The sequence below is a fragment of the Sapajus apella genome, unplaced genomic scaffold (genome assembly GCF_009761245.1).
Source record: "Sapajus apella isolate SASKATOON/1434 unplaced genomic scaffold, GSC_monkey_1.0 scaffold263, whole genome shotgun sequence".
Classification (NCBI taxonomy): domain Eukaryota; kingdom Metazoa; phylum Chordata; class Mammalia; order Primates; family Cebidae; genus Sapajus; species Sapajus apella.
Window position 1 is genome coordinate 234,313 of NW_022437203.1, and position 9,863 is coordinate 244,175.

Consider the following 9,863-nt stretch of genomic DNA (forward strand, 5'->3'; position numbering starts at 1 on the left):
AAAAAAAGAGTATTGCAAAAAAAAGCATCTGATAAAATTCAACATCCCTTCATGATAAAAACTCTTAACAAACTAGACATAGAAGGAATACATTTCAATATAATAAAGTCTATATACAACAGACCCAGAGACAACATCATATTGAATGAGAAAAAGTTGAAATCTTTCTTCTAAAAGCTGGAATGAGGCAGGGATGCCCACTTTCACCACTCCTATTCACCACAGTACTGGAAATCCTAGCCAGAACAATCAGACAAGAGAAAGAAATGAAAGGCATCCAAACTGGACTAGAGAAAGTCAAATTGTCTCTTTGCTGATTATGTAACTGTAGGTTTAGAAAACTTTTAAATCAGTTGCATTTCTATACACCAATAATGATCTAGGCAAGAAATTAAGAAGGCAATCCCATTTCAATAGCTACCCCAAAACAAACAAAAACCTAGGAATACAGTTAACTAATGAGGTGAAAAATCTCTACAAGGAAAACTACAAAACACTGATGAAAGAAAATAAATAGAAAAAAATCCTATATTTGTGGGGAAAAAAATCAATATAATTAAAATGACCATATTGCCAAAGCAATCTACAGATTCAATGAAATCCCTATCAAAATACCAATGTCATTCTTCACAAAATTAGAAGAAAATCAATCCTAAAATTCATATGAGACCAAAAAAGGAAAAAGAAAAAAGTCCAAATAGTCAAACCAAACCTGAGCAAAAGGAACAAAGCTGCAGACATCACATTACCTGGCTTCAAGATATATTATAAGTCTATAGTAAACAAAACAGAATGGTATTAGTATAAAAATAGACACATAGATCAATGGAACAGAATAGAGAACCCAGAAATAAAGCCACATAATTATAGACAACTGATCTTTAACAAAGCTGACAAGAACTCACATTGGGGAAAGGACACCATCTTCAATAAATGATGCTGGGAAAATTGCATGGCCTCATGCAGAAGTGTGAAACTGGACCCCTATCTCTCACCATAAACAAAAATCAACTCAAAGTGGAGTGTAGACTTTAAGACCCAAAACTATAAAAATACTATAAGAAAATCTAGGGAAAACACTCCTGGACACTGGTGTAAACAAACAGTTTAACGATGAAGACTTCAAAAGCACAGGCAACAAAAAGAAAACTAAAATGGGACTTAAGTAAACTAAAAAGCTTCTGCATAGCAGAAGAAATAATCAACAGAATAAAGAGAAAACCTGTTGAATGGGAGAAAATATCTGCAAAGTTTTCATCCAACAGGGGACTGATATCCAGAATATACAAGGAATTCAAACAACTCGAAAGGAAAATGACAAATAATCCCATTTAAAAAAAAGACATACAATGGCCAATGGGTACATGAAAAAATGTTCCACGTCGCTATCAGAAAAACACAAATCAAAACCACAGTGAGATATCATCTTACCCAGTCAGAATGGCTATTATTAAAAAGACAAAAAATAACAGATGTTGGCGAGGATGCAGAGAAAAGGGAACTCTCATGTACCTTGTCTGTGGGAACATAAACTAGTACAACCACTAAGAAACACTGTATGGAGATTTCTTAAAGCTAAAAATAGAATTACCTTCAATCCAGCAATCCTACTGCTGGGTTATCTATACAAAGGAAAAGAAGTCAATGTATCAAAAGGACAGCTGCACTTGCACGTTTATTGCAGTACTATCACAACAGCAAAAATATGGACTCAGCCACCTAAATGTCCATCCATGGATGAATGGATAAAGCAGATGTGGTACATGTACACAATGGAATACTATTCAGCCTTAAAAAAAAAATGAAATCATATCATTTGCAGCAACGTGAATGGAACTGGAGGTAATTCTCTTAAGTGAAATAAGACAGGCACAAAAAGACAAATATTGCATGTTTTCACTTACATGTGGGAGCTACAAAATTTGAACACATGGAGGTAGAGAGTGGAAAAACACATGACGGAGACTGGGAAGGGGGAGTAAGGGAGGTGGAGGCTGAAGAGAAATGGGTTAAAAGGTAAAAAGATCCAGTGAGGTGGGAGGAATAAATTCAATGTTCGATAGCTAAGTAGGATGACTATACTTAATATATTGTACTCATGTACCCTGACTTGATCACTACACATTATACACATGTAAAATTTTTTTTCATGTACTCCAAAATATACACAAATTTTTAAAAAGTATTGCAACACGGTGAACTGTTTGCTAAACATCACTAAGTAGTTAACCAGAAAATAAAGGCTATCAGAAGAAATGATAGACAATTAGATAGGCCAAAGTTGTTCAGATTTTCCAAAAGGTAGACGATAGTTTCTGAACATTATTATGTCCAAATAGTTCTAGATGATGGGGTAAATCTAGTCTTCATTACACCCTTGCAACTAATTTGGTGAACTAGGTAACAGTACCAGACTGATCAGAATTCAAATCCTGACTCTGCTTCTTGCTGGCTATGTGAACCTGGCAAGTTACTAAATCAATCCCTCTCCCCACTCTGTAAAACAAAAAGATAGTACTGCCTACCTTGTAGCGTTGTTTTTGTGGGATTAAATGAGCTACATTTGTACTTAAGCAATAGTACCCAAGTGTATCAAGTACCAGTCTAGAGGTGGGTCACTGGCAGCATGCTTAAAGGTTATTTCTGACCTGTCTTATTCTATCCTTTACCAATAACTCAAATGTAGAAACAGAAGTCATGATTAAACCTACAGAATTAACAAAACTGGAAGAGACAGCTACGATGTTTCCTAACACGAAAGAATTAAGACTCCAGATTACCTCAACAAATAGCAGACATGAGCTGACCTAAAAAATGAATTGTAGAAGGATAAGATCTTGGTTTAGGTTCAATAAAACTGCTCTAAACCTAGAATGGAGCTAGGGAGCTGATTTTCAAAGAACATGAGTTTTCATTGACTACAAGCTCAGTATGAGCCAAGAAAGTGATTTACTGTAGAAAAAAAAAAGCTAATACAATTTTATCTGTTATGAATAATGGTAATGTCCATCTCAAGAGAATAATAGCTCAAGTACATTCTTCTCTGATCACTGTGTTCCACTCTCGGCACATCTTAGAAGAAAGGGTTTGGAATATGAAATATGCTAGGAATTGGGGGATGTTTGACTTGCAAATCAGAAAATCTGAGGAGCTATGTAACCTGTCTTCAAGTAAATGATTCGCTTGAGTAGCTATCACATGGAAAAAGAAGTGTGTTTAGTTCTATATTGCTTTAAACAGCAGAAATAGTAACTATGTGTCAAAGTTACATGGAACTCCAGATAACAAGACCTAACATAGCTGTATGACGTTATGGACAAGCTTTAGTTTAATATACCATCTATCACCAGAGTGTTCAGAGATTGACTCATTTTCAACAAAAATGTATCAAGTACCTAGGTCCCAGAAGGTACACAAAGTGCAGCTGATAATGAGTAAATAACTTGTATGTTCTCTGCTTTTCACTGAGATTGAAGTGGTAGAAGCAAATAATACACACTCAAAGTAACAAAAAGATAAATCTCTAAGGAGAGGAATACAGTTCTTCAAGTGTATATAACAAAGGATCCTGACTTATAATGTGGGGTGAGAAGAGGCCTCCCTTGAGTAGCTGAGTGATGTCTGAGTAGGAGGTAAATGGCTGGGGAAAGAAGATTACAAAGAAAGGAAATGCCACATGCAAAGACCTTGTGGTAAGAGAAGCTACAGGTTCAAGGAATTGAAAGGCTTATTTACCATATAACCCGAGCACAGAGAGTAAGAGTATAGAAAAGCAGGAGCAGAACAACAAAGAGCCTTGAAGGCCTCATTAAGGATTTGGTCTTCTCCCAAAAGTAAGGGGATGCTGTTGAGGGAGGGGTTTAAGTACAAATGGACAAGGGAAGGAACAATCAATGTCGAGAATGAACTGGAGGTGGGCAGTACGCTCTAAGAAGACTACTTGGGAGGCCGGGCACCATGGCTCACACCTGTAATCTCAGCACTTTGGGAGGCTGAAGCTGGTGAATCATCTGAGGTCAGGAGTTCAAGATCAGCCTGGCCTACATGGTGAAAAATACTCTACTAAAAATACAAAAATTAGCTGGGCATGGTGGTGGACACCTGTAATCCCAGCTACTCAGGAGGCTGAGACAGAAGAATGGCTTGAACCTGGGAGGTGGAGGTTGCAGTGAGCTGAGATGGCACCATTGCACCCCAGCCTGGGTGACAAGAGCAAAACTCCGTCTCAAAAAATAAAGAAGACTACTTGGGAGCTTCCTGCAGTAGTCCAGACCAGAAACGATGGCAGTTTGGGAAAAGTAAGTAAAAATGAAGATGTGGAAAGCTAGACAGACTGGAGATTTTTAGGTTAAAATGACAGAACCCATGTGACCAGTCCAGCTAGTCCAGTGGTGATTTGAATCCAGTTTGAAGCAACCATTTCCCCAAGCCAGAGTCTTTGGCCCTGATAAATACCTTTATGGGGTGTAGGAGCAGAACTCCGACAACGTTTACCAGAAGGTAGGGCAGAGGACATGCTAAAAGAAGAGATACAAAGGGTGACCTACCCTCTCCCTCCCCCAGATTCCCAGCCTATATAACTGGATGGATGATGGTATCATTTAGTGAGCTATTCCTATCTCACTGGATAGGTGCAGATGGTCCCTGACTTATCAATGGTTTGACTTAACATTTTTCAACTTTACAATAGGGCGAAGGTGATAGGTATTCAGCAGAAACTGTACTTTGAGGACCTACACAACCATTCTGTTTTTCACTATCAGCACAGCAATAAATGACATGAGGTATCCAACATTTTATAATATAGATTTATGTAAGATGGTTTTGCCCAACTGTAGGCTAATGTAAGTGTCCTGGGCATGTGTAAAGAAGATAGGATAGGCTAAGCTACGATATCAGGTAAATCAGGTGTATTAAATGCATTTTCACCTTCTGATACTTTCAGCTTACAGTGGGTTTACTGAAAGGTAGCTCCATCGTTAAGTCGAGGAGCATCTGCACAAGTTAGGTGGGCTAAGATCCTGAGTTCAGAGTTGGACAAGCTGAGTTTCAGGGGCCTTGATTTTATTTTGTTATTTATTATTATCATTATTATTTTGAGACAGAGTCTCGCTCTGTCGCCCAGGCTGGAGTGCCGTGGCGACATCTTGGCTCACCGCAACCTCCACCTCCCTGTTCAAGAAATTCCCCTGCCTCAGCCTCCCTAGTGGCTGGGATTACGGGCACATGCCATCACACCCAGCTAATTTTTTTGTATTTTTAGTAGAGATGGGGTTTCACCATGTTGGCCAGACTGGTCTTGGACTCCTGACCTCAGGTGATCCACCCACCTCGGCCTCTAAAGTGCTGGGATTACAGGCGTGAGCCACTGCACCCAGCCCAGGGGCCTGGATTTTAAAGAGTCAGTTGGACGTATTAACCTGGAACTTAAAGGGCATATCTGGACTGGGGGTAAAATATTGAGAATCACTAGCATATAGACAGTTGTAGCTATGGGCTTAGAAGAAATTGAGCAGAAAATTGAGAGTGAGAACATGGCCTTTGAGGAAATACCAGCAACGGATAACAAAGTAGAGGAGGGTGAGTCTGCAAAAGAGAGGTCAGAGTCAAACCAGGAGTGAGGCAACCCAGAAGACATGGGAAGAGTGCTTTCCGTCAAGGAGGCCATGGTCAGCAACGTCAAACGCTGCTGAGACATCAAATAAGACAAGAATTGAAAAGTATCAAGTTGAGGGATAGGCTTCAGTGGGATGATGGGGCAGAAATCAGACTGCAGTAGGTTGAGGGGTGAGTAGGTGGTAAACAAATGGAAGACAATAAATATAGACAACTCTAACAAATTTTCTGCTCTAAAGTGGGAAGGGAAAAGGTGACAGCTGTGGGGGTGGGGGAAGGGTTTGTTTTAAGATAGAGAAGCTTGATTATGTTAAGAAGGAGCAGGTGAATATACAGATAGACTCTGAAGTATTGGAAGGACTAGCCTTAAAAGGAGAGGCTATGGGGGAAAGGAAGCAAAAGAAGCCAAGCTAAATGACCTTTAAGGTCCCTTCTGACTCTAGTATCTCATGACCTACAAGTTCTTTAGATAGGGCATTTGCATATATGCATAAATCTACGCAAACTTATTCAAATATTCTGGCATAAACGGATCAGTCAAGCACATCTTTCGCCCCCCAGTGACGCAGTTAATGTACTCAGGTTTATGACCAGTGTAATCTCTGGGCAGGACTCATGCCTTGACAGCTTTTTAGCTCAAGGCAGACTGCAATACAGCACTGAACCAGCTCTATCCCTCCTCGCCAAACCCATCCTACCCAGGGATCCTAAAGGCTAAAGGAGGAAGTAAATGTAAAACCCTGAAACTACAGCATATCCTGCTGCATTCGAACCGACTGTCATTCATAAAAACAAAACGTGACACCCCAAATCCATCCTCGCGCCAAGCTAAAGCCAATTCCTGCCTGACCCGACAGGTGACAGGCCCGCCAATGGCCGGGCTTTAACACTAAAAGTCATTGGCACCCCCTTCCTCTTTCCCAACAACCTTGTATTTGTGAAGAGCCAAACACCGATTCCTGATGATCTTTCCCACACCCGTCGCCCCGAATGCAGCAGACGTGTTCCCTGCAGTCACTCCGGCGCCCCCTAAAAAGCCCTCGCAAGGGGGTGCGGAAGACCCCGAAAGCCCGTCAGAAGGGGCTTCGGCGACCGCGACCCTGGGGCTCTGTGGAGGACGAGGGAAACAAGCCCCAAGGGATGGGAAACCAGGATGAAGAGAGGCGCAGCAGACGCGGTTAACGAGGGGGTCATCTCCCCTCGAGGGGGGTGGAGTTGCTGAGGAGGGCTAATCCCCTGCTACCGCTCCCCTGCTCCCCTCAAGCCCTCCTCTGGCCTCGCGCCCCACTGCTAGGATTCACACCCCCTTCCCTGGGGCCGCCCGGACCCCGGAGTGCCCGCGAGCCCGGCGCCCCTGCCTGGAGCTTGGGCTCCCTGACCGGCACTCACCCGGCCCGCCATCTTCGCCAACACGTCCGGCTTGGCGGCTGCAGCCCAGCGCTCAGCAGAGCCCGCCCCCGCCGCGCGCGCGTCCCCGCCGCCCGCCCTCGCGCAGGCGCGCACGTCCCCGGCCGCGTCCCCGACGTCCTCGCTCCACAGGGCGCGCGCGTGGCGCGCAGAGCGGCTGCGCCATTTTGGCTGGGGCTTCCTGCTTCCTGTCGGCTGCAGGGACAGTTTTCGGCGGATGACTTTGTTTTCAGTGTGGACGTCCGCCCGCCGCGCGGTTGAGGGCTGCTGCCCTGAGTCTCATCCCTCCTGGCCGTTCGCGCCGGAATTTGTCGCAAGGGCTTTGATGCTTCCGTTCACCTATCCCTTTGCCAGCTGCTGTTAGCCCTCGAATGACCATTTTGCTCTGGGCTTCCAGACTCACTTAAACGTGGTCTGGCCGGTGAGAGCGCCCGGCGCGGTCCCTGGCTTCCCTCAAAAAAGATCAGCTCCGTGGAGTTGGTTCTGGATTCAAATTCTCCATGAATTCAGACTTTTCTTTGTAGGCGTACTTGTTTTCAGCCTGGGATTGTCAACGTTGGCAGTTCTATGTGTAACCTGGAAAACTCAATGTATTCTTCAGATTTGAAAGTGAATTGTGATATTTTTATACTTCTTTTTATTATTATTTGCCTTTATAAGTAAAAGTCAACGAGTATCTTCCACAACTTTTTCCCCAGCAATGTTTCGTTTTAGAAAATATGTATGGTAGAATTTGAATAAAATATGCCCTAAATTCAGCTTTGCTCGATGTTGCCACCATACCATTTCTCCACTGGAATCTCAGAGTATCTGACTTCGAGCACCCTGAGAGGAGAAAGATTCTGCCAAATGGATTCCCTAGTGCCTTTATTCACCCCATTATCATTTCTCGCTTCATATTTGCACAAGACAATAGAGAATGATAGGATTTGTTAGCTTTCGTTTCTCACAGTTAAATAGAATAAATCCGATTTTCCCCCCAACATGAGGAAAGAAGGGAAATAACTAGAGGAGCTGACCATGCGTAGTGATTTAAATTTGAGAACTATTAAAATCAGAGAATGACCTGAAGATGAACTAGGTACAGAAGAAAAGTTCACGCCAATTTCATGAAGTCTCACACTGAACTTGAGGACCAGGGTGCTTCATTGATCAAATCAGATGTTAGCTAAATCATGGGTGGATCAGAGAGGTTATCAGGAAAGATAGGAAACTAGTGAGTTCTGATCTACTAACTTGCAGAAGCTATAAAAACAAGTGTTAGAATGGCTTGGGGAATCCAAAGGGTTAGATTATTTTCTTTGTCCCTGCCTGCCCTCACCGGTATAGCTTCATCTCTCTGAGCCCAGTTTCCTTATTTGTTTTTGTTTGTTTTTGAGAAGGAGTCGTGCTCTGTCACCCAGGCTGGAGTGCAGCGGCGTGATCTCTGTTCACTGCAACCTCTGCCTCCTAGGTTCCAGCGATTCTCCTGCCTCAGCCTCCCGAGTGGCCGGTATTACAGGCACCTGCCACCAGGCCCAGCTAAATTTAGTATTTCTAGTAGAGACAGGGTTTTGCCGTGTTGTCCAGGTTGGTCTCAAACTCCTGACCTCAGATGATCCACTACCTCGGCCTCCCAAAGTTCTGGGATTACAGAGGTGAGCCACCACGCCCTGCCTAGTTTCCTTATTCGTATAATAAGAGGTATAATTAAATAAGCATAATGGTTGTATCTTTTTTTTTTCTTTTTGACACTTTGAATTTGAACCTAGAAGTCAAAGAGATTTTGTCCAAATAATTACCAGATCCAGAATATGACATTGGTTCTCAGTCCAATGATCTGACATTATTTTCAAGGTTGGAAAATAATGCAAACGTGTTTCTCCATATGGCTGGTTAGTTTGTCATGTTTTACTAGTTAAGCTAGATTGCAAGTACAAATGTCTTCATTTCTCCAACAATGAGGAATATTTATCGTCTTGGAAGGATATGCCTGCTGCAGAGTTTCTAGTGTATCATCTTACATGTGTATCTGCCCATGATAAGAAGCCTTCTGTGCCTTCTCACAAGCAGTAAAAAGTAAATAAAATCATTTGCACAGCACTGCAGGGCCTGCTAAAGAAATTGCAGGCAAACATAGCTCTTGTCCTTAAGGTCCTTAGCATCCAGCAGGAGGGGAAAGATCCTAAGACGTTGCTCCAGATACTACACGTCTCTGCATCCTGTTTGTGCCTTGCTCTGACATTCAAGGTCATCTTAGAAACAGAGGGGTGCTGATTCTGCATCACGCTCTGAGTAATCGTTGCAGTGATAGTTGATAAGCAACAAATGTTTTTGCTGCCCCAATTTCACTCTGCCCTTTTCTGGTAACAGCTCCTCCAGTTCACGCAGGCTTGAAAGGACTGTCAGACCAGGTACCCTGCCTCGCCCTGGCCCAGGAGTAAGCAAGAACCCAAGTTCAATCAGTCAGATGCTCTCTCTCCTAAGTAATTGCAATCTTGAATACCTTGATAAATAAAGACAGAAATAGCCAGAGCTCACTTAGTGCAATGATGACACCCTGAAGAGACCATTTGCTAGTTTTCTAGATCCCTGGAGTTTACCTGCTTTCTGTCATCTGCAAAATCTGATTGTCCCCCTTTGTCTTGATTTCTGTGAGTCATTTTCTCTTCCTAAGAAAAACCTCCCTCAGTTCTTCATTGATCCCTGAAATCCTTTTAACATGCTTTCCTTTTACAGTGAGAAAATTAGAAAGATGGCTAACAGAATGATTTAAATTTATCCTAGAGTGTAAGTGACTAACAGCATTTTCTAAGGACTGAAGGACTTTGAGTCGGGGGGTAGGAGGTGAGACTAGGGAA

At 42.7% G+C, this 9,863-nt stretch overlaps 1 protein-coding gene across 1 annotated transcript in view; it reads right to left on the reverse strand.

Moving 5' to 3' along the window:
* Positions 1-7,112, reverse strand: part of NSF (N-ethylmaleimide sensitive factor, vesicle fusing ATPase) — a 163,210-nt gene extending 156,098 nt beyond the window's left edge. The window contains exon 1 of the mRNA XM_032271910.1: positions 7,006-7,112. Coding sequence (XP_032127801.1) covers positions 7,006-7,017 — 12 coding nt within the window. The 5' untranslated portion in view covers positions 7,018-7,112. The remainder of the gene's footprint in view (positions 1-7,005) is intronic.
* Positions 7,113-9,863: the final 2,751 nt, after the last annotated feature.